This window comes from Poeciliopsis prolifica, unplaced genomic scaffold, assembly GCF_027474105.1.
Source record: "Poeciliopsis prolifica strain line A6 unplaced genomic scaffold, Auburn_PproV2 SCAFFOLD044, whole genome shotgun sequence".
Taxonomy (NCBI): domain Eukaryota; kingdom Metazoa; phylum Chordata; class Actinopteri; order Cyprinodontiformes; family Poeciliidae; genus Poeciliopsis; species Poeciliopsis prolifica.
Genome location: NW_026562419.1, coordinates 68,096 through 94,183, shown reverse-complemented (window position 1 = coordinate 94,183; position 26,088 = coordinate 68,096). Strand labels below are relative to the sequence as shown.

Genomic DNA, 26,088 nt, shown 5'->3' with positions numbered 1-26,088 from the left:
GGAGTACCACAGAGTTCACTGCTTGGACCAGTTTGGTTTTCTATCTTACAGATTTGCACATTGGCCCCAACGAGACAAAGATCAGTCCAAAATCATTCCTAACAAATCAGGAAACTGGGGAATCTATTTAGCAGGGAGCTTACTTTTATTCCACAAATCAAATATATATATAGAAAACTGGATTTGCCCCTCCTTGGGCTGCCACCTTATCGTGGTAGAGGGGTCTGCCCCAACAATCCCAGGCGCTATACTGTCTGGGGCTTTTTGCCCCTGGTAGGGTCATCCAAGGCAGACATGTTGTAGGTGACGGACCAGACAAAGCACAGCCGTAAGACCCTGATGACGAAAGAAAAATCTGGACTTGGTGTTCCCTCGCCCAGCCATGGGTCACTGGGGCCCCACTCTGGAGACATAGGGTTAGGGTTAGGGTAAAGTGACAGTTTTTATACATTACATTTGTTTCAGAAAAACACAAAACTGTTTTATGACTTCATATTTTTAATTACATTTTTGTGAATCTGTGAATCCTGTGGTTTTATATCATGTAATGTGTGATCGTGTTACTGTGAACTGCTGAACTGAATTAAACTTTAGGGATACATAAAGTTTTGTAAAGTGCAGAAGCTGAAGTTTAATAAATATAACTAATGAGATTTAAAGAAGATTTATTTAGTACAATAAAATAATAACCTGTCTGTGTTGTTGTTCTGCTGCAGGAAGATAAAATCTAATTAATCCTCTGTGTTGTGACAGAAACTCTCTGGTCTTTATGTGAGCCACTTTCTGCAGATGACAAATCATTTATTAAAGTTATTGAAGCTCATTTTAACAGTAGAAAATGAAAACATTTCAGGAAATTACTTTAACGCACTGGTTTTTACAAACTCCAGAAAAATCTCATAATAGACAGCAGCATAAATAGTTATGTTTATTCAAAAATACAGTGAAAACTGAAAAAAGCTTTAATGGTATTTTACTTAAAATAAAATGTATTAAAAGCATAAAATCTGAGTTTTCTCATTATTCTAGTTTAACAAACTAATTAAAAGTCTTTGATCTCATGACAGTGAAGGTGTTTTTATCTGCAAAACGTTTCATGAAGCTCCCTTTTCTTACTGTATTAGGAAATGTATTTTACTAATATAGCAGTGATTATTACAGCACCACCAAGACTCAGGGAACCTGGAGGGAAACTTTTATCTACTGCAGCTTGTTGGCTCCTCATCAAGAACTAGTTCTCTATCAGGTTCATGAAGGAGTTGAGATTCCAGAGTCTCAGGATGATCAGTTTTCAGGACGAGTCCAGAGTGACAAAGACGTCCTCAGAGAAGGACGAATCAGACTCCATGTGTCCAGACTGAGGACTGAAGACTCTGGTCTGTGTCTGTGTGACGTGAAAACTGAAGATGGATCCAACAAGGCAGGATGTCGACTCAACGTTTCTGGTGAGAAGAAATATTTTACTCTGATAAAATCCTGAGTTGTTGAATTTCTTCATCTTCTCCATGAATCCTCCTGGATCTCAGTTTCCATCAAATATTAATAAATATTTCTGATTTCTCTCCCAGCAGCTGCTGATCAGATCCAAACTCAGAGACCAAGATTGACTCCAGAACCAGAGAGACGAGGAAGGATCATCATCATCATCACTGTGGGACTAACAGCAGGAGCTCTAATTGGACTTTTCTATCGTTTTTTAGTGAAATGTTTTCTGTCAGGAGAAAGAGACTAATATGTTATTGACAAAGAAACGTCATTAACACAAAATACATCTCTTTTATGTTAAAGAGACATAAAAGAGACAATAGAAAGGCACTTTCTGTTGCTTTCTCAACTTTGATCAAAAGTTACAGAATGTTGATCTGTAACATTAAACTCTTTTCTCTGATGTTTATGTAAATGAAGGATTTTAAAACTGAAACAATTTTATAAGATAGAAAATAATATAAGATGTTATTTATCTGTAAGTTCAGTGTTTCAGGTTTTATCTGATTTTCTTCCTTCTGTTCATGAACCAGCAGCAAAGTGATGTTCTGGTTCTGGTTCTGATCCGCTGGCTGCTGGAAACAGACGTTCTGGACTCAACCAGAACCAGAACCTGAAACCAGAACCTGGAACCAGAACCAGAATCAGAACCCTGATCTTAGATGCTTTAAGCTGCAGCAGCTGATGAATCAGTGAAGTTCTGGATCTGCTCCACTGGTTCTGGTTCTGAAGGTTCTGCTGTAAATAAATCCAGATTTCTTCCCTCATGTTGTCAGAACCTGATTCTCTGCAGAACCTTTTAACATCCAACATGAGCTGCAGCCGTTTGGACCTCAGCAGAACCAGTCCAGCTGCTGGATCTGACCTCAGACCAGTTCTACCATCAAGGGTTCTACTGGAGCGCCACCTGGTGGTGGAGTTAGGAACTGTGAGCTTATAGAGCTGAAGGTCTGAGTGATGGACCGACTAGATCCGTTCAGTTTGATTTGTTCCGTTTTTATATTTTGTTCAATATCAATATTGATCCCAATTGTAATTTTAATTTGTGTATTAAAATGATAAAATTATTAATTCTCCTGTTTTTTCTCTTCTATATTAACATTAACACACAGAAGTTTTTATAAATATAATATTAGTATGTAGATGTTATAATTACAAGTCAACATGTATTATACAGACTGTCAGCCCATATCATGCCAGCACCACCTCTGTGTTTCAAGAGTAAAAACTGTTGAAATAATCATTTCTATCTGTTTTCATGGATTTATCATAAATGAGTAAAAATATTATAATCACAACTTTTTTCAAAACTTAGAAACTAAAATATTTTCCAGCTGCTCTGAGATTTCTGCAGACTGTATGTAGAAATTAACCTTTAAACTCCACATGTTCACACAGACAGACGTTTGCAATCAGTTTATTGATTTACTGACATTAAAGTTACAGAAAAACATGAAGGAAATATTTTCAATTTGTGAATATTTCTTTGAATTTGTCATATAGATCAGATGTGATTATATAGATATAATGATGACTTGTCCTATTTTTTAACCCTGAACGTTTTCTTCTAGCAAATGAACTGGAACATGAGAATAAATGACAGAAAGAGAAAATGTTTCATTCAATATGAGAGCAAAGCTGCTGGTTTGATGCTGTTTTTCACATCAGTGATCAATAAAGTTTAATGAGAGAATCTGGAGATTTAAAGTCGTTGGATTGAACCACCAACAGATTATATAGAATAATTAAACCATTCAGGTCAACATTTGATCCTAATGAATATTTTTTATATGTTTTAACAGCCAGAAATGACAATTTGTTTGTTTTTGTTCATTTTTATGAAGCCAGTTGTGCATCAGGCCAGCAGATCGTCATTATGTTGAAAACTCAGTTTAAAGATTTAAAGATGAGATTCTTTGATTTAGAAACTTTCATCGTCTCAAATTCATTCAGCATTTTTTATCTGTTCTGCTGCTTTGAACTGAAACTGAACATCATGGCAGCTGAGTCGTCATTTCAGTGACTTGAAACAACATCATCAATAATTATTGTCTCAATATTACAGATAAAGACAAAGAAACTGTAACATCTGCAGTTCAGATCTTCAAACTGAGGCTGAACTAAAAATCTTATTTACGGCTGTGTTTCCAGTTTGGTTCATTTTCCAGTTTCTGACCACAAGGGGGCAGCAGTATTCTTTACCAAAATGATCATCATGCATCTTTGCATTCCTGGTATTTAGAGTTTTCTTCTACAAAACACCATTTCCCACAATGCACTTCTCCTCTATGACCACTTTAACAGCTTAAAGCCATTCAGACGTGATCTAGTTTTCTGTTTGAGGCCAAAGAGACTCAGAGTTTCTTTGGCCTCAACCTCTGAACTGAAGGATGAGCCATACATGGTCCGCCATGTTTCCTGCTTTACAGCCATGGAAACCGGTTAATACCTTTTCCTATGAAGGTAGCTTATTCAAGGATTCAGTTTGTTGCTTATTGACACTTTGTTGATTGTCGTCTCAAAATTAGACGAATCACATCACAGTTAAACATCAGTAACATCTGACCTTGTTCCATGCATAGCATTTTTGTAAACAAGCTTATTTAAAATAAGACCTCAGTCTACATTCCTACATCCGAGCCGTCGAGGTAGCTAGTTCAGGGATTTGGTGTCTGGCTCAACGACACCACAACCTGTGACATGGCCGTAAATCGTCTCACCAACCTTTTGGCCAAAGGAAGAACGACGGTCGGCCATGTTTATGCGCTACTTCTATGAGGTAGAAACTGTTTTCTCAGTGTAATATTTCCCTCCCGTGATTCCACTGATAGCAGCACCGTTTCTGTAGCGCTGTCGGCAAAGTGCAAAGTGCAAAGTGCATTTGTAACGAACCAAAATATTTCCAGAACAAGTTCTGCTCATTCTGCAGAACTCAGTTTCTGGAAACCATAAAACACACAACAGCTGGAGCTCCAAGTCCAATAGGGACTGAAGACGGGGCAATCTTTGGGGAGGTCATAAGGTCATAAGGTCATAAGGCCTCCTCTAACACAAAATCAGGTCATGATAAAAAAAAAAAAAAATATTGGGACTGATTGTGATTGTGGATTTTTGGTGAATCTATGTCCTGGAGTTTGATGAGCTGAACCTGAAACCTGAACCAGCAGCAGAGTGGAGGGCGAGTCGTCCTGCTGCCAGCAGGAACAAACCCAAACCAACATAAAGTCCAAACCTCCCGCGATCCACCAGCTCTTGGGTTTCCTCCTGAGTCTGAGGAATGGAAGCTGCAAAGAAAGAATCAAGAATAAATCAGTAGCTGCGTCTCCATTGATGTTAAAACTCTGTAAAATGAAATTATGAAAGAAAATTTGCTTCATGGAAACAACCCGATTTTGGAAAAACGCATTTAAGAAGAAGAAGAATTTTCTGGGTCTTAACATTTGACTCATTCATGTTTTTAATGACTTATTGCATGAATAAAATTATTCACATGAGATTTTAATTGTATTTCTTATTCAATGGAAACACTGTATCTGTAAAATATTTTCTTTTTTTAATCTTTTTTCATTTGTGAAATATCAAAGACAGTTTGTAATAAACATTTGTAATGAAAATGCAGCTTTTCAGACCCAAAAATAAAGTGGAAAACATAAAAAAGACCAGAAAATAAAGATTAAACCATTTTTATCAGTAAAAACTCACCTCTGACTACAAGCTCCCAGTCTCTATGGTCTCTTCTTCCGTCAATGACGACGTAGCACCGGTACCGACCTGCATCGCTGAGCCTCACTTCAGCCAGGAGACACCGGATCCCTCCATTCCTGACCAGCTGGGGGTCACAGTGCAGTCGACCTTTGAACTCATCATCTGTGTACGTCTCATCTCTGCTGTCGAACCGATAAATCCTCCTCAGCGGCTCCATGCTCATCAGATCGACGTAGAGCCGGTTCGGCGGCGTGGCGTGGATCCGGACGGATCCATTTCAGCGTGACGTTGGAGTTCTCCTCGGCCTCGTAGACGTCCAGAGTTTCATTCACGGTGGGCAGAGATTTTCCTGCAGGAGTCAGAAAGAGACAGAAGCAAGAAATCACAACACAAATCCTCAGAAACACTTTGATGAAGTAGTTCTGATAATCTGATGCATCATCACACCTCCAAATATCCAGGATTTGATGTTTCAGACGCTGACGGACAATTTAAAACATTTTCTCACGAAGCTTCAGGTAAAAGTTTATTTAACGGCTCAGATGAAAAGTTCTGATCAAAACACTGACAGGAAATAGATCCAGTGATATCAGATCTGCTAATTATTCCTAGAAACCTGAGACGTCCTTCACGCTCTGAGTTAAAGTTCAGTTTAAAACATTCAGTCATATTTCTCACCCAGAGCAGCAGAACTCAGAATCAGAACCAGGAGAGACGAGGAGGTCCGGTTCAGCATTGATGCTCTGTTAGAAATAATAAAACACATTGATTATAGACATTATTTCTACAAGTTATCACATGCAGAGACCAAAACATTTTACTCCAATAGCAGTAGCACTACTTCAACATATTTATACTCCAGTCAGAATAAAATAATGTTTGGTAAAAAGTTACTGATCAAATTATCAATCATTTAATATTAAAATTACATAATCACAAACCAAAACATAAAGATTTGAGGAATTTTTTTATACTTTAAGGAGAAAAATGACAATAATTTAAATAACAACAAAATAACAAAATTAAGAATTTATTATTTTTTTCCAAATCAGTTTCTTTCCATAAAAAACTTATAAAACTTTAACAAAAACTGCAGGTTTGTGTTTAATTCTTGGTTAAAACATGTTTGGTTTTATTCAGTGGGTAGAAAATCCAGAAATTTGACTCAAGTTAGAAAAACTTCATAATAAAAAAACTCAAGTAAAAGTAAAAAGTAATAAAAACAACTAAAGGTACATTTGTTCTAAAAAGTTACTCAAGTTAATGTAACTGAGTAAATGTAACTAGTTACTATTGATCTCTGATCACGTGATGATTACAGATGATCATCATTTCAATATGGCGTCCAGATGAAACACAAAATGGAGGAAAATAAAATGTTTCACTTTGATCAGATCTGCAGACGCTTAATAAGTTTAAAGTTTAGTTTTAGTTTAAAAGTCATGCAGAAAACATAGAGAAGTTTTAATTATGATAAAACTGATAAAAACATGTTTGATCAAAGTGAAACTAAACATCTTAGTTCACTGAGTGTTTCTCTAATGATCGCTGTTACACAAACGGACGTTTTTCTGCAAACATGACGCAGAGAAAATATGCATTTATATCAAATATTTAATAACTAAAAGCTGAAATGACCTTTGAACCGAAACCTTCATGCAAAAAGCAGCGCATGAACAATAGGCCCACGGTTCAGTTTGATTTCAAGCCAGAAGTGGTAAAGAACTTGGCTTTACATCACTGATAAAACACGCCTCTACCAAAGATATGACTCATCAGCCACGACTTGAGGCTGTTATTTCAACACCATGCGGTCATATAACGGTAGGGGGCGCTGTAATGTCTGAATGAACAGAGGAGGTCCAGCCTTTACTCGTATCTCTTTATTGTTGTGCTGTTTTTGGTTACCACAGAGAAGGGCTTACCAGAAACCATTCTCTCGTCGTGGTGAATACTAGTGAAGGGCAGATGAGGCCTCATTGGGTGTGTGGTACATTTCCCAAACTGTGTTGAAACTGTGTTGCTGTATCGCTCAATGGCGACATCTGCTGGATTTAAAAAGTAATTCAGGAAACATCAATAAAGACTGGAAACAGACTGAACAAGGTTCATTCACACATTTTTATTTAGAAACATCAGCTGCGTTAACATCTTTGGGCCAATCGCCAAGAAAAAAAAAACACAACAAAAAAAACTGAGTTGTATTTTTTATTATTTTTTTAACTGTTTACAAATCAGCCGAGATGAATGCTGCAGTTTCTTCCTTCTGACGTATTTCTATCTTGAAAAATTGAAAGTGCAATTAGATCATAAATTCATCAAATCAGACAATATTCCTTCATCGGAGAAGCGACACATTAATAGTTTCAGGTCCTCTTTATGAAACTTGAATATAATGCCATTTCACTTTAAAGCATTTTCATTTTGCCCAAAAGCTTTAGGGAATTTTCTCTTGCTTTTGCTGGTCCATATTGGCTGTATGGATTTTCCTTCTTGACCTCAAACCGGTTTAAAAAAAGTAAATATAGTTGCGTAAAGCGTTATAGTAAGAGGTTCAAGAATGGACAACATGAACCTTTTTGGTATTAAAAATGATTTTTTTTAGGACAACATTTAGTGCAATTTTATACAACAACGTGATGTTGTATAATCACGTTGTTGTATACATTTCATCTACAATAGAAATAAAAGTTAATCCATGTAAACTAATTAAAGTATTCTTCAGAAAGAAATTGGAATAACCCGACAGAAGAATGATCAATAGTGGAAACGAGAAGGGAATAATAATTGACCTTATTCTCCGTGATAAGATCAAAATGATCAAACGGGAGAAAACTTCCTCTTCCTCGATTGATCATAGTTTCATTGACAAGCCAAACAACACAAACTATCTCCATCCAACAAAACCCACCAACATGTCGATACATTTTCTGTTCATAAATACAATTTGGCGCCTTCACAACCAAACGACACAGGAATTGTATCGGTCACGTGGTTTTCCTTAAAGAGATACGCGCACCGACACGGGGCTTCGCCTTGTTTGCTCGGCGCATGCGCGGAGGTTTCAGTGTCGTCAGACTCTCACTATGATCAGCTTCTTAGTACAAGAAGGACAGAAAATACAAGGTTTTGTAAGCCTTAAGTTTTCTTTCAGTAAGATCAGTGCTGAAAATGAGAAAAAATATAGCACAGAAAATGCGGCCAACATGAAGAAAAAAAAGCCGTTACGATTCCTCTACTTCACAAACTATAGGTGCATCAACTGGTCATTATGCAAAAGAAAAAGAATTGGGAGGGAAATGCAGCTTATTTGGCATCTGAAGAGGGAGAGCTTTTAGTAAACTTGGTGATTAATGGGAGAAGTGAAACATGTGCATCTATTGGTGGAGATGAACAAACTCAGGCAAATCGGCTACCGACTTTGTTGCAGTCGATCAGTAGGTTGGGTCTAAACATTTGTGTTTCTCTCTCTCACTTTTTGTAACGAGTAACTAAACCACACATGAAAATGAAGAGGAGCAATTAAGTTCTGAAATGTAGTGAAGTAAAAAGTGAATCAAAAATTTTCATATGAAAAATCTATACAGCACTGATAACGAGAATGTTTAAATAATAAATTAGAGCTCTATTTACTATTTCCATAAAACATTAAATATGGCTTGTACTTTTTAGGCTCTGTTTAAGTCCAGTTGAATCCAAAATGCTTCACTCTGCATTCAGTCATTCATCCATTCATACTCATCCATTCATACTGATGGTGACCAATACTGGATAACAGCCTCTGCTGCCCTGCAGCAATTTGGCAGCAGCTGCTGTGGGTTGATGCCACTGGCAGGTAAGGCAGGTGAAGTGCCTTGCTCAAGGACACTAAGAAAGAGGCAGATTTGAACCAGCAACATGCTGATTTCAGGACAAACTCCTAACACTGTTGTCACCACTGGTTTCTCTAAACACATGAAGTGAAACAGAATAAATCCATCTGAGTAACAGAATAACAGATCATTGTTTCTGGTTATAGAACAGAAATGATTTAAAACATGAATCTGAAGATATTCAATAAACGACTCAAAGTCATTATTAAAATATAATATGTCAAACAGAAAAAGTTCAAACAAAAATGTTCTTTGTCAAAAAGTTTGGTTTCTTCTACTTTTCTTCCTAAACCAAAACATCTATATTATCATTAGAGCTTTTAGAGCTGCTGCTATGAGTCCCACAGTGATGATGATGATGACGATGATTATGATGATGATGATGATGATGATGATGATGATGGTCCTTCCTCGTCTCTCTGGTTCTGGTCTCCTTTTCTATGTATAGCAGAAAGATTATGTTTGAATGATGAATGTTGAAAAGCATCAACATCTCAGATGTTTTTCATTCAAACTAAATAAATTCATAAATTTCACTTTAAAAATTGATGACTGTCATAAAATGGAGGAATGAGGTAAATAATGTGGGTGAGAGGTTCAGTCTTTCTCATTTCAGAGATAACAAGGACCGGCTTTGATAATCTCTAAACTTTAATGTTTTTAGGAGAATTTAAAGTTTGATCAAAATGCAGAGGTTCTTATCCACCCATTAGTGTCTTCATGCATCGTTACTGCAATGCTCTGCTTTCTGGTTACTGAGGAAAAGTTTTATGGATCTGCAGACGGTTCAAAACGTGGCTGCTTGCATTTTACCAAAACCAGGAAATATGCTCACATTTCTACTTCTGTAATCTTTTCACCGGTTGCTTCAGGTTCAAACAGACTTTAACGTTTTGCTGCTCATTTATAAGACTTAAAGTTTTCTGATCTGCTGCTTATGTCCTACTGCATGTCCTCCCATCTTAAGACACTGACCTTTTCAAAAGTCCTAAAACCAGAGGAAAACATCTGGAGAGAATGTTTTTTCCTTTTGTGCCTCATCATCATGTCTGCTTTCAAGACATCAGACAATCATGTTTTTGAATGATTCTAAGTTAAAGTCACATTTGTTCCCTCTGATTTATGTGTATTAATTTTATACTATATTTTTAAACTGTTTAATCTGATTTGTTTTGATCTCCTTATTGTTTAGCATTTTGAATAATGTTGTCATAATAACTTGTTGTATAAAGTTTGACTTTTTACATATTTAATGTGACAACAGCAGTTTAATAGAGTCTCGGACAAACGAACAACTTACAACTAGAAGTTTTTTTAAAATTTAAAAACTACCCAGCAAGTCATAATAAAATACATAAATATTGGGTTATTCATGTAATAAGAACATTAAAAATAAGATTCACTGACAGAAATTAAATTAAAAACCTTTTGAAGGCTCAAGCTGGGGATCAAATCTGTCAACTTTTGCATGAATTAAAAAAACTTCAAGACAAATAATTTATCAAAAGCTGAGTAAGAAACTAAACTACAGAAACATCTTTGGACTTGAGATGTTCTTTAACTTACATGATTCTTGCATCTTTTATTTTAATCTAAAAAAAATATTAATATGAACGGCTTCCTTCTGGGTTTAAGACATACAATTTTTTATATTATTATGTACATGTAACAGTTTTCATACCAACAAACGTTGAAGAGACTTTAGATCAGGTGGAAGATTCACTTTGGTTTTGTTTTCCTTGATCCTGTAAAGGTTTTCCTTCTTCTTCATTTCCTGGGTCAACATTTTCTCTGCGATCTATGAAACACAAAACATTTCATTAAGAACATCATCTGATTGTTTGATTTCCCAAAGTTACAATATTATTAAGATGACCTGAATAAAAACAGAATTCTGTCATTTTTAGTTTTTCTAAATAAAATTATCATCAATCAGCAAAAAAGAAATAAAGTAAAACATTAAAGTTTTGACTTTTTCTAAAATTATTTGTCTCTTATTTTTTTCCAGATGTTTGTTGACAAAAATAAAACAATCCAGAAACCAAAGCATATTACAATAAAATGTAAACATGGTCATATTAAACTGAATATTTAATGTATATTCAGATGTCAGATTAAAAGAATATAACTTTAATGAAGGTAGAAGAAATGTCTCTCATTAAGCTCTAATTATAATCTTAAACATGATTTATTAGCTATCAGCTTCTCTGTTGAAGAAAACACAACAAAGAAGAGAAAATCTGAGTTTTGTGCAGTAAATAATAGTTTAATTTGTAGCATTTTATGAATGAATGTTGTTGTTTTCTGGCTGTTTCTCTTTAGTGCGTCTGGATCCACAGGTTGGACCCTCTGGTCTAAACCTTCATATCCTGTTCAGGTCAGTGGGAATACTGGTGAGCCATGATGAACCCAGTCAGGTCACCAGTTCATTGCTGCTACATCAATGATCTAATATCTAGTCAGTCACATTCAGTCACTAACAAGGAAGTTCAGCTTCCTGGTTTGATGCTCAGCTGTGATGTTCAGTGACTGCAGCAACACAAACACATTCATACATCTATATGAAGTAACTGCTTAGTTTATCACTGAGCAGGAAAATAAAACAGGAAATAATTAACATAAGTTATTAATCTGGAATTGATCCATTTCCATACCTCCATCATTTTTCTCCCTCGTTCATGTTGAGAGTTTTTCCTCCAGCATGGAAAAACTGTAAACAGTGAATATTTATCTTAACACACAATATAAATGAGGCGACAATATTTAATTCTCCTTATCAGTTTTTACTGGTAAAATAATTGATCAACCTGATCAGGCAGAAAAGCTACAATAAACAACAAAGACCAAAAGAGAAAAAAGGAAACTAATAATGGTTTAGTTTCTTGTTTTCTTTTCTTTTCTCATCAAAGATCAATAGATATTGATAAATATGTGAAACTTTTCTTATTCATGTTTATCAAGAGTTTTACTTCTATTTAGCTTCAGATCAGTTTTTGCAAATGATAGAAAATAAATTGGTATTTTCTATCAATTGGAAATTTGCATGTATGGAGATAATTATTAATTTAACAAAATCCTGCATGACTTAAAAAGACAAAGACTGACTTACTTTGTTCACCTCTGTAGTGACGTAGAACACGCTGGATTTGAGATCGCTTGATTATGATGACGACGATGATGATGACGGTGAAGAAGAAGATGAGTGCAACAACAACACCAACAATAACTCCAGGACGTCCTGTTACAAGAAAAAAAAAAATGTATTTTTAACAATCCGCTTTTGAATATTTTGAATTAGATTTTTTCTCTTTTTGTTTTATTAATGAGATCAAAGTTGTGAATAAACAGTCACCTCATCATTCATCATTTACTGCACCTCTCTCACACACACACACACACACACACGCACGCACGCACACACACGCACACACACCCCCACACACACACACACACACACAGGTCTTCAGGTTTTATCTTCCCAGCTGAACATCAACATGTTATAACAGGAAAAGCCTGAAGATGAATATTCAACCCAATGAGCCTCAATGGCTGCAGGTAACAAAAAGTCTGAAACTGAGTCAGAGGGCCAGTAACCACTGGTTACCTAGTTAAACATTTTTACCTCCAGGATCAGTCGAGTCGCTTTCATCTGTTGAATAATTACATTAAGAGTTATAGACATTAATATATTTATCTAGTTTGTCTTAATGATCTTAATTTTATAAAACTCACCAAGTATTAGAGTAACGTTTCCCTTCCTGACTTGACTTTGCAGTTTGGGAACAAAGCAAATATAATTCCCTTCATCCTCCTTGGTTACTTTGGTCAATTTGAGGGAAATGTTGCCTTTTTTAAACTCATCAGGGAACATGAAGGTTCGGTTAATGTACTTTGGATCTGAAGCTTCATCATCTTTAGTTTGGCTGCGATGCACATGGATTATTTCATCCTTGAATCTCCATTCGATTGTAAGTTTGGTCACATCAAATGGAGGCTCCAGATGACATGGCAGAATAACGTCGTCTCCAACCTTTGCATGAATCGGATCATGACCAACAACCTTCACTGGAACTGGAAGAATAAACAAAGATAATGATAAATAAACACTAATATTCCTGTTTGTTGTTCAGATAATATTCATACTTATTCTCCTGTCAGATCTTTACAATTGTGAAACAATGAATCTATCCCATTAATAGAGGTTTTTCAAAATAAATGTTTTTTTTAATTTGTTTATAAATGTAATCCAATCATTTTTTATTTACTTCTGTAAAATTACTGATGTTTAACTCAAGAAAAATAAAACCAGATTTTACTGGAGAAAATAGTCAGGACTCCCTTTAACAGTCTTTTACTTGATTTGGTTTTACTATATTGAAAACTCACCAAACTTGGCAGACGCATCAAACCTTCTGGAAATTTACATATTTTAAGATTGTCACAAAAATCCCAACAGAAACGGTGCAAGAGCGCCACCTAATGTTGCTGCTTTCAATATGTTCAGAAACCCATGACTTGGTCAAGAGTCGAGGTGATTTCCAGTAACATTGTGATCTTAATTTATTTTATTCCTTCTGAAGAAATCCAGCTACTTCTAATTGTTATGTCTGTAGAGAAACTGTCTGTCCATGGGGGGAAACTTTGCATCAGTTCAGGACATGAATGAATATCATCAGATTCAGATTATAATAACTGCAGCAGGTCACTAAACCAAACCAGCCTGGACTGGAGGCTCTGATGCACAGCAGGTTTTGATGCCACTACATTTTATTTGTTGGGAAACATTGAATGAAATGTATCATCTGCTGTTTATTGTCTTCCAGCTGAGCATTTGGTTGTGGAGCGATATTTGCTTACAGATGAACATAGAAGTGCTGCATGTTTTGCTCTCAGCAGAAAATCCACTGAACCCTTTACTTTCATCATCCTGTGGAAATGTGTTGTTACATCAGTCCAGTCCTTTACATGGCCGTACTCAGGATGAATCTAAAGGGGCCAGTGGCCCCATAGACTGGAACTGGCCCAAGTATTGAAGATACTAAATATTTCTACTGATGATATAAGCTGGCACAGAAACTGTAGATAATTTATCCCTTGTACCAATTTAACTTTTTACCTTCACAGTTTCACTTTAATAATGAAATAAAATTAAGATGTTTGCACTTTTGACTTCAGCAGAATTATGATAGAATCAGTTTTCATCTATATAGATCAGTTGAATTCACAACTCTATGCTGAGGTCGACCTTCTGACCTCTAGAGCTTAGAGATGTGATCAAACATGAGCTTTAATAAAGAGAAGCTAAAATTTCACTAATAAATAGTTTCATTTATGCTCAATAAAGACATAAAAAGTTAATAGAAAGTAAAATAAACCCCAAATAACTCACCAGTAACGTCGACATATTCCAGAGTCGAATCCATCTCCAGTTTCCACGTCACACAGATACAGACCAGAGTCTTCAGTCCTCAGTCTGGACACATGGAGTCTGATTCGTCCTTCTCTGAGGACGTCTTTGTCGCTCTGGACTCGTCCTGAAAACTGATCATCCTGAGACTCTGGAATCTCAACTCCTTCGTTAACCTCATAGAGAACTAGTTCTTTATCAGAAGTCTCTAAGCTGCAGATAATGAACAGATTCTTCCAGGTTCCCTGAGTCTTGGTGGTGAAGGTCCTCCAGAGTGATGTTCTGCTTCTCCTCTGCCTGATAGCTGCTCTGTGTCACATTCACTACAAATGTTGCTGCTGAGGAGACAGAGAGGGAAAGAGAGGAGCAGACACACTGAGAACTGGAACATGGGAGTCTTTCAGCTCCATCTAGAGAGCTTTCTGTCAAAGACAAGATGGAGACTGACCACAGACAACTGAGCTGAGGATGAGGAGCAGCAGGATGCTGGACATCATCTTTAACAAAACTGCAGGTTTGTGTTTAATTCTTGGTTAAAACATGTTTGGTTTTTATTCAGTGGGTAGAAAATCCAGAAATTTGATTCAAGTTAGAAAAACGTCATAATAAAAAAACTCAAGTAAAAGTAAAAAGTAATAAAAACAACTAAAGGTACATTTGTTCTAAAAAGTTACTCAAGTTAATGTAACTGAGTAAATGTAACTAGTTACTATTGATCTCTGATCACATGATATTTATAAATGAACATCATTTCTATATGGCGTCCAGATGAAACACAAAATGGAGGAAAATAAAAAGTGAAACATTTTTATTTTTCTCCATTTCACTCCGTTTCACTTTGATCTGCAGACGCTTAATTAGCTTAAAGTTTAGTTTTAGTTTAAAAGTCATGCAGAAATCTGAGCGAAGTTTTAATTATTAAAAAATTAACACATTTTTATGTTAATTTTAACACGAGAAACAAATTAGATGTTTTGTTTCAGTTTCAAATTAAACTGAAACTAAACATCTTTGTTAACAGTGTTTCTGAATCATCGCTGCTACACAGAAACAGACGTTTTTCTGCAAACATGACGCAGAGAAAATAATTAATATACAGCAAATATTTAATAATTAAAAGTTGAAATGACCTTTGCACCGAAACCTTCATGCAATAAGATTGTACGAACTCAGGGAGGTGAACACACCACAGGCGCCATCTTACATTAAACCGACAGCAAGAAAACAATAGGCCTTGGCAGCGCTTAGCTGTTCTTTGCTAACTAACCTGTTTCTGTTGATGCAGTTCCAGATGTAAGGAAAAGAACCGAGATAATCAAGGCAGCGATCATCATGACAAATGTCTTTAAGATGGAGGATTAAAACCCGACAGCCATAGAACTTCACTTTAAGTCAGATTGATTGTTCCTTCTTCTTTTCTATTATGGCGGATCGCAAGCAACTTTAAGGTGCATAGAGCTGTTGTCCGAAATTCGGTTCCGCTGTCGGGAGCGCGCATTACAGCCAGAGGCGGATGTGACCATTTTCACGTCACTTCTGATCGATTTCTCGGTAAAACTCATATAATCATGTCAAGGTTGTAACATTCAGTTTAATTGGCAGCTGTTGTTTAAAAAATTGTAAAATAAATAAATAAACGAGGTCTTGCTGTTTTGTGTCATTTTAAACACCAAGAGAATCGCTCTTTTCCAACTTCTCTCACGTAAGCCTGACAGAAATAAAAGTCAGGCACCAAACACAGTTTTCCCACGTAGCGTGTATGTAAAGATTTTTGAGAATTTGGAAACAGCTGTTCTTTATTCCCCAAGGTTATGAGGTAAGGAGAGGAAAGAATGGATAATTCAGCAGCCTGAAATAATCTGTTCCCCCTCCATAATATGGGAACAACTCAAATTACCAGCAAGTTTTTTTCTCTGTTTATTTCCTCTCATGATCAACAATAAATCCTGTGATTTTGGTGGCATTTGCTCCTTATTTGCCAGAGTTATGACGGGGAATCATATATTTTTTAGGTGACTTATCATACCTTTATAAAATCGTTTTAAGGATTGCTTATCCGCTCCCCAGTCACTGCCAGTCAAGCATCTCAAAATATTTAAGATTTTCTTACATTTATCTACAACTTTTTGAATATGTACATTCTGTGGTGGGATGGTGTTTGCATGGCATGTTTTGTTTATCAATTTATTTCTTTTGGAATGATTTAAATTGTTCTTATTTTCACAGAATCCCCCTTCCAGGGACCAAGTAGTACGCCTGAAACGTGTTTTTAAAAGAGAAGTGTTTTAAAGAAATTGTTCAATAAACTATTGTATATAGTTTATTAAACAGTGTTCTGGTGAGTCCTATAAATAAAAGAAACCCCGGCCCTGGGTCGGGCCACAATTCCATTTTAGTTTTTCATCAAACCATAATACTAAAAATTTTATACACTTTACTTGCTCTCATTCTTGATTATATCATTTTAATTTTACTTCCTTGTTTAATTTTTTTCTGAGTAAATATCATTACTTTTGCTTTTTCAACTGAAAACTTTCTCATTTTCTCCAATGATTCTTTTCTCCAACACATTTTTTTTTACATATTCTCCACATTTAGAGCCTTATTGTTTTGTTCTTTATTTTTACAAACTACCAATAGGTTTCTATCTCTCAAAATCTTCACCATTTCAACATCTCCAATTTTCTTTTTTATTTCTCTTGACACCACAATGGGGCTGATATTATCTTGTCCTTCCTCTTTCTTAAGTTTTAATATTATTTTAAATTCCTCCCACACAACTTTCCTCCTAACTATCCTTTCTTCCTCTGAGCTACTTCCTTCCAGTTCTCGTTTACGTCCTTGAATATCACCAATTCCCTTTCCTTCATCTATTTTATTTCTTCCATGTCCTCTCCCTCTTCCTCTCCCCACTGACATCCACCCATCAAAGTCTATGTCTTCCTCATCTCCTATCTCCATTACCAACCAAACCATTCACATTCCAGTTTATGCTCAAACCGCCTTTTCCAATTACAATGTTATTTGTTTTTCTCCCCAATCGACTCCCTCCACTTTCGAAAAGAGCCTTTGAATCGTCTTCCCGCCACCTCACTGCCACCTCACTCCGTCACTTCCTCACATGCCTTCTTCTAAACTTGACTTGTCAGCCCCGACTTGAGGCCCTTTGATATTTCAACACCAGCCATGAACAGCAGGGGCGCCATCACACAGGAGCAACAGATTCACCAAAGTCATTAAACCCACAGCATCATGACTTTCCTTTACTGACGAACAACGAACTGATCTGTCACCAAAAGGGTTTTTGCGCAGGTTAGGAAACTTTACTGAATTTTACATCAATGTGTGAATTATAGAAATGTTATAATAAGATATAATTTACCAACATAATTTTATTCCTTAATGTTCTGGATCAGATCAGGTTGATTAGAGACAGATTATTTTCTTCTATCAAAAAATACATTAAATGTATTAAATTAAACACGAAGGTAAAAATCAACACAGTAACTAATAGTTATTTATAAAACCTGATGTATTAATTAAATATTACAGAGGAGAAACAGAGAACTCACATGGCTCGGAGCTGAAGCTTCTGACACAGAAAGAGAAACTGCTTTTGGTTCTCATAGCTGAAAGCCACGCCTCATAACCGTGGTTGGTAACCGCTCATGCAGGTTCAGCAGGTTTACTGCTCAATGCGGTGAAGTTCATGCATGAAACCACCTCATCCTGTCTGTCTTACTGCATGTATTTGTTAAACATTTCCAACCTACAAAAGCTGTAGGTTGTAGTTGTTTAAGTACAACTCAAACTCAACAGTTGAGTTTGACTTGATGAACCTTTAAAGTGGCCAAAGTGACACACATCATTTATTAAAGGCACCAATTGAACCAAAAACTTTTAAAATATGAAACTAAAGCAAATATTTCCTCCTAAAAGAAAATATGTTATTAGATCAATCATAAACAGGTGTTTTAAGCACAAATGTGAGGTTTCCTAAAGGTTTGTACATTTCTCTGCACTCAGTTCTTGGCTGAGCCTCTTCTGGTATAAATTACTGCATCAATGCATCGTGACACGGAGGAGATCAGCCTGTGGGTGATGGAAACACTTTACTACATGTTGGAACTTCTTCTGCAATGACCTTTTGTTACTTTCCTCCTCATGACAAAAACATCATAACTAAGATGTGGATTATAACCTAAATAATAATATAAATATTTGCTTTGCTGCTTTTTTCTTGGTTTTGCATCAGTCTGTAGAAATACTTGGCTGTAGAGGTTCATTACTTCCTCTTTTTTTTCTAAACCCTATTCAAATTATAGATCTGCTGCTGATTTTTATCCAGAGTTTGTTCTGAGTTTTTATCTTGTGTTGTTTATCCAGCCTCTGCAGCATCAGGTCTTTACATATTTTACAGTTCGTAGCTTCTTATGATAAAGATAAAATAAAGCTGCTGTAAACATCCTCCTGTTATGCATAACCTGGACCTGAAGTCAGAAACAAACAGACCTTTCTCCCACAACATGTCAACGTGTTTCTTTAAACAGGTTTTTACTTTTTATTACTGGAAATATTTTACTTAAGTCACTGTACAGCACTTTAAAAGCACTTTATTTAGCACTTTAAGCATAGATTTGTACATCGATAACTATTTGGACACAAGGAGTTTTAACTGTATTTATTGAGTATTTTTAGTGGTTAGTTAGCATGCAGCCTTTTGAGTAGTTTACTGAAGCATGAACCAGATCCATGCTTCAGTAGTTTACTGAGAAGTCAGTAAACTTCTGAGAAATCCCATGCCTTTTGCTCTGCACTTTGTTCAGGGCTCAGCTCTGAGAAATAAGGTCATTTTCTTTGAAGGGAGGATGATGGTAACTCAGAGCAGAGAGCTGCTCTACCCAACAGCATCTCTCTGCTGAGCAGAAATGTTGTGTTCATACAGAAACAGTTCATGTTTATGCATAAACTGTTTAGTGTGGAGGAGCTGAGACTCACCTGTCTTTTTCTCCAGGTTGTTTGGACAAAAGCTTCAATGGGGTCCAGACACCATTTATAGGTTCATGTGAGGCCATGGAAAAAAGGAGGGGGGATTGTTTGTGGGTTTTTATGGTGTTTTATATCGTGGTTATGGTGTAAGGATAAAACATGAAATATTTATAAAAAGTAAATAGAGATGTTTGTGTTTGGTAAACGGTATTTTATTCCTCAGAGACTTAAAGGTGTTTGGTTCTTCACAGCTGGGACTATTTAAGGCAGCAGCTTCACCTGTGGATTTGTTCTTGATGCTGTTTGAAAAGCTACGGTCCGAGCTTTGCCACCTTACAGATATTTAAAACCAACCCTTTATCACTTCCACTTTGAACATGTTAGCTCTGTCAACTATATAAACTTCATCCAAGCTAGAGTGTTGAGCCAGCTAGCTAGTCAGATTCAGCTAGCCGTGACGTAGCATTTTATAGTCTTGCTTCGCTACTGGTACAGTCTACGGCGCCCTCTAGTGGACATGGGGATTTATTTCTTTTCGCTCTCTTTTGCGTTCCCTCTCAAGAATGTAGCCTTCCCTAGGAACCAGACAACAGCCACAATGAGTCCATAAATTATATAAAGAGTTGAACACATTCGACTCTCTGTGGATTAAAAAATGTTGTTTTTAAGCCAACATTTACGTTGGATTAAAAACTTTTATTTTGAGAGTAACCTTACGGAAAATGAACTGCTTCCTTGAGGTAACGAACAACTTCGCCATAGAATTAACAAAAAAACATCCCCACATCCTCGTTGGCTAGTCGTTTGCAAAGTTAGCTTTTGATATACACATAGCACCAACATTTCAAATAATACATATATACAAGTTTTATCCATAAACTTATATATACTAGAACTTACCAAATATAACAGAATTGGTAACTCGACAAAATCACCTCAATGAGATTCAGATTCAAATTTACCGTTAGCCCAGATTTGGCAAAACGACGGGACCTTGAATTTGGTGGATTTTCCATAAAAAAAATTAGTTAAATATTGTGCACTCAAACTAAAAAGCACATTTCCAACAAAAATATTCATGTATGAATATTTAACTGACCTTTAGGAAAGAATTGTACAAAATGAATCCGTATCAATCGACTGACAACAGAATGTAGCGCTGGAATTTAATAACGCAAATAATATGGATATTGCAGTGTTGATTAAAAGCTGTGTGGTGTCAAAACAACACTCACTCTTTATTTAACACTACACCTGAGATTTTAACACTGGCATTTTTACTGTCTAATAATGACTCAATCTGCTCTTTTCTGGAACATTTTTGATCCACATTTGAGGAAGGAGATAAAAATCATAAACTGATTATCACCAACATATCAGCCTGAGCTCCTCTTGGAAAAGCCAAGTGTTTGTGTTTTATAGCAAACTGGTTCAAAGGCCTTTTGTTGTTTTATGTTTTATTAAAGTTTTGAGCTCAATCAGCCTCACAGTCGACAAAATCACCACAGATTCACATTAAAAAAGATTCAAATATAAAGTCAAAATTACTTTATTGGTCCCAAAGGAAAATTAAACAGATAAAATAAATGAAGATACTATAAACTTTCTCATCAAAATGTCCACCATGATCTTCACCCATCAGAGAAACCAGCTCTATTCTGGTGAACACAGTGATTATATTTGCCTTTAGTTTTCTTTTTATAGACATGCTTATGGAAAATAATGTGTTTGATGAATACAGACTCCATTAGAGGTTCATCATGACATGAATTCATTTTACTCATTTCTTTCTCTGCCGCCTCTACTTCCGGTTCTGAAGCTGCGACTCAGTGTTTCTGTTCTTCAATGCCGCCCACAAGCTGCAGGTGTTTCCAGCAGTAACACATTTTGCTTCACCTAAAATCATCAGTGGTTTCAAGTTTGGCCTGTTATTGTTTTGAGTTTTACAAGTTTTTAACTAAATTAGCTTTACTGTCAACATAAAACCTCAGTTAGACAAATTAAACCAGATCCATGCTTCATTTCTGTTGATAACTGATGTATTCATTACTGTATTGTTGCACTAATGAACAGCTTCATCACTGAGAAACTTTACTAAGACTGATACAAAACTTTGTGGTTGCCACAAAGTTGGCAGTAAAGCAACTTTGTGCTTTCAGACTGCTTTGTGGCAACCACACATTCAGCTTTGCAACACTTACATTTCTGAAAAGAACATCTTCCTCATTCCTGAGACGATGAACTCAAACAGCTCATCAGTTGTTTTCTAACCTCATCCTGTTTTGTCAAAGATTCTCTCAGCTCAAAACGTTTCTCAGTTCCTAAAACACTAAGCTTTTCTTGAATTAAACTAAACATTTTGACTTTGATAGATGCATTTTGTTCTGCAAGATTTTGTTTAGAAACTTCTTGATGTTGGAGGACTCTGGTTTCCTGTGCACAACCAGCCTGACCTTTGACCTGCCTGAGCCTGGAGTTGCTGCTGATCTGCAGCTGGTCGTCTGAATATCTGGTTCTTGGTTCTGATCCAGAACCTGAGGATCATGTTACCTGATCTGAATTCATCCTGAAGTGAAGATCAGTGAGTGAAGCATCAGGATGAAGCTGCTAATCAGCTGATCAGATCAATATTCAATAATCACGTCTTAAAGCTGTCAGAAATAAACACATTTCATTAAAGGAAACATTTCTACATTAAGTCAGAGCTTAGAGCGCCACCATGTGGACAAAACACACATTGCAGCTGATCTCTGCTGAGGTAACATCATTTTACTTCCTGCTTGGATCTTCATGGATTTGTCTGATTCTGGTGAACATTATTATTCTGCATCCTTGTCTTCTCAACTTTATTGATTTATTTCTGGTAAACAAATTTACTTACAATGAGATGAAAAAAGCAGCAGGAAAAGAATCATTTGAACCAACTTGTTGAACCAGATGTTGGTTTAATCAACTGACTGAAGCAGCTAGAAGTAAAGAAACACATTGTCTGGTTCATCTGTGGAAATCTTGTATGAAAAGTGCATTAATGAGTGAATGTTTACGGTGATCAGGCTGATCAGATGGCAGATATTATGGCTGTATGAATAATTAATATTTATATGATGCTATTAGTGATTTTCAACATCTGAAAATCCTCATCAGAATAAATACATCAGATGAAGATCTTTTATCTTGGTAACAATCTCCATGAGCTGATTCAGCATTTTAATAACAGAACAGATCAATGATTATCTAAGATCTTGAAAAGTACAATGAATGACATCCATCTATTTTCTGACATGCTTGTCCCTAGTGGAGTTCTGGTGCCTCTCCACTAGGGGTCAGGTGGTGTCACCCCAGACAGATTGCCCATCCGTCGCAGGGCAACTCAGAGACAAACAGGACAAACAACCATGATGCAGAACCCACACAGTCACAGGGAGAACATGCAAACTCCATGCAGAAGATCTGGAATTGAACCCAGGACCTTCTTACTGCATGGCAACAGTGCAAATAAATATCCATTCTGCATATTGGCACAAGAATCAGGAGGTAAAGATTACTCTTTGTCAATTTTAGGGGATTTTGTCTGTGATCCAACATAGAACTGGATCAGTAATTTAGCAACAATGCAATGATTAGAGTGACGGATCAACCATCAGAGGAGTTGGATCAGAGGAGCTTCCTCTTCTTCTCATGTCTTCTCTGTGATCCTGAACTTGAGATCTTCCTGTTGGGGACACAGAACAGTCAGTCAGACAGTCAGTCAGACAAACAAGGGAGCCAGAAAGTAAAGCAACCTTTCACTTTGAGACGGACTGTTTTCACTCTCCAGATAGTCCTGCTGTCGAATATGCATTTATAGTCTCCACTGTCTGCCTCTGTGGGTTGCTTCAGAGTCAGGCTGAGGTCTCCAGAATCCAGCAGGTCTTCATTCATCATGGTTCTGCTTCTGAAGAACTGGGCCTGTTCTTCAGGCTTGTCAGAACCGTTTATGTTTATATGGACCATCTTGTCCAAAAAACTCCATTCCACATGGGAATCTCCCGGCAGCTGGCGTGTCGTCCTGAATGGCAGCAGGACAGACTCCGCCCCCTCTACCACCTCCACCTGGCAGACTGAAAGAACAACAAGGATCAACATGAGCTGTGCAAAACGTTGCAACTCATCTTTAAAATGTTACTGAATGATTTCAAACTTCAGGAAGAGGAACCAGATCAGATCAGAGGTAACAGAAAAGTTCTGCAGAGTTCTGATGGTATTGTGATATTTGGCCCATGTGCTGCTGCTGCTGTCAGCTGCTTTTATCACTTTTATATTTCTGGGTCTAAAGGGAAAAACTGCCAAAACCTCAGTGATTGTAGTTAATGGGTCTGTAGAGCATTTCACATAAATCTTTAACATCAACACAAAAGAAGAACTTCATGGCATCACAGTCGCACCGTTTTCTTAACAGATTATATCCACAGAATCCACACAGTTCATTTCTGTTACATCAACACAGCTGATCTGTTCTGTTCTGTTGAAGGAACCGACTGCATTTAATAGCATAAAGAATAAACCACTAACCTTTGACAATGAGCTCTACTTGTTTCTTCACCAGGACGTTTCCATTGCTGCTGTAGACTCTGCAGGTGTAGGTGCTGCTGTCTCCATCTGTTGGTATTTCAAAGTGAGGCTGAGCTCTCCAGTCTGCAGCAGGTCCTCATTCACACTTGTTCTGGCTCTGTAGAACCGATCCTGTTCTTCTGGCTGATCAGAGCCGTCTTTAAACAGATGCACCTTCCTGTATCTGTCCATCCGCTCCACTGTAGCGTCTCTAGGTAGGCGCACTATGGTTTTGCAGGGTAGTAGAGCAGTTTCCACCCCTGAATCTGCCTCCACCAGGCGAACTGAAGAACATAAGCAAATGTGACGTACAAGTCAAGTCTATTTGTTCTGCAATTTTCAGAACATTACATTTAGTCAAATACCATCATCAAAACCATCAATAAACATCAAGTATGATGCTCAATCTTCCAGTTGTTATGAAACAAAAGTAACTAAACAGGTGGGTTTTTAGCCCTGACTTAAAGGATCTCAGTATTTCAGCAGTTTTGCAGTTTTCTGGAAGTTTGTTCCAGCTTTGTGCTGCATAGAAGCTGAATGTTGCTTTTTCATGTTTGGATGCAGAACAGACCAGAACCAGAGGACCTGAGTCCATCACTATTACAGGTTTCTGGCCTGATTGCTGGTTTTTAGTTGTTTTTAGTTGCACTAACTGAAGCTGTGCATTTACTCTATATGGTTCCTCTCTAGGTCCAAAGATAATAAATTCAGTTTGGTTTCTGTTCAGCTGGAGAAAGTTGTGGCACATCCACATCTATTTGTTCAGGGATTGGATGGAGAGCAGCTGCAGCTCCAATGTCAGACAGACAGAAGGTTTGGTTGGGGACAAGCTAGTGGACTTGGCTTAATTGATGTCTGTCTCACATTGGACAGAAACCTCCCTAAGCAAGTTACAGTTCAAGAGAGATTGCCTTCTTAAGATCATTTTGGAGTAATTACTGAAGAATGACTCAGATACTAATGAGGAACCAATCAGACAGACGATACTAAATTAGCGTGTGAAGCAAAATTATCATCAGAGGACAAACAACTGCATGAAAGAGAAGCATCACTTATGAACTCTTTCTCTGAGCTACTAAACTAAGAAGCTCTCCTTTGTTCTCAGTCTCTGCCTCAACATTTTCTGTAGATGTTTCCTCTCATCTCAGAGAAGATCTAATTTTGACAGACATGAAGCTACACATATTTGACTTAGAATCTGATGTCAAATACTAAAAATTACCCAAATCTCCTCAGAAACATAGAAAAGTTTCTCTGATCCAGCTAAATAAAATAAACGTGGAAGTGAAAAGAGAGTAGATGCTGACCCTTTACAGACTCACCTGAGTTAAAACGGTCCCAAAAATGATATAAAAGACCAGCAGAGACCATAAGAACCAGAACCAGGAGCGTCAACAGGAGCGCTGTGGCCCATGATGGAAACAGTTCTGTGGAGAAACATGAAGAATTCAGTTTCACGTCTGATCTGTGAACTGTAGCTGCAGATTCTGTAACTTACCTTTCACTAGCAGATCTATTTCTGTAACTCTCCGCTCCTCTCCTCTTGAGTTCCTGATGGTGCAGGTGTAGATCCCACTGTCAGACTGCAGTAGGTTTGTCAGATTCAAGGTCAAATCTCCAGTTTCCAGAGCATCAGCCTTCATGGATGTTCTTCCTCTGTAAAGCAGATTCTGGTTCATCAGTTCATTTCCTTGTAGATCAAGCTGGTGAACCTTTGAAGGAGTGAGGTTGGAGTGGCTCCACACCACTGTGGGGTTTTCCATGTCAAAAGTAGGAAATTCACAGGGCAGCAGGATGAACTGGTCTCCAACATACTTCACCTCAGTGGAGACTGACAGGGACACTGAAGACACACAGAAAGATAGAGTCCATCTCAGCAACTTGAGTCTACATTCACACAACTTAAGGCAAGACGAAAAGACAAAGTATTAAAAGTAAAAAAAAATAATTAAAGCATACCAAAAAGACATCAGTATAAATTAATACATAATGGGAAGAGTACAGCAGAGTATGTCATTGTCGATCAACAGTTGCTACAAA

The 26,088-nt window shown here is 36.9% G+C and overlaps 1 protein-coding gene and 1 long non-coding RNA gene across 2 annotated transcripts in view; both read right to left on the bottom strand.

The window, feature by feature from the left end:
- LOC129376714 (uncharacterized) overlaps window positions 1-26,088 on the bottom strand; it is a 92,861-nt gene that overhangs the window by 24,471 nt on the left and 42,302 nt on the right. The window contains exons 4-6 of the mRNA XM_055056301.1: window positions 12,795-13,133; window positions 12,685-12,711; window positions 12,172-12,300 (exon numbers count right to left, since the gene is read on the bottom strand). Coding sequence (XP_054912276.1) covers window positions 12,172-12,300; window positions 12,685-12,711; window positions 12,795-13,133 — 495 coding nt within the window. The remainder of the gene's footprint in view (window positions 1-12,171; window positions 12,301-12,684; window positions 12,712-12,794; window positions 13,134-26,088) is intronic.
- LOC129376719 (uncharacterized) lies at window positions 5,454-8,263 on the bottom strand. Its single transcript, XR_008607807.1, has 3 exons — window positions 7,116-8,263; window positions 5,869-5,933; window positions 5,454-5,539 (listed from the first exon to the last, which is right to left on the bottom strand). It is a non-coding gene; the product is annotated as an uncharacterized LOC129376719 (long non-coding RNA).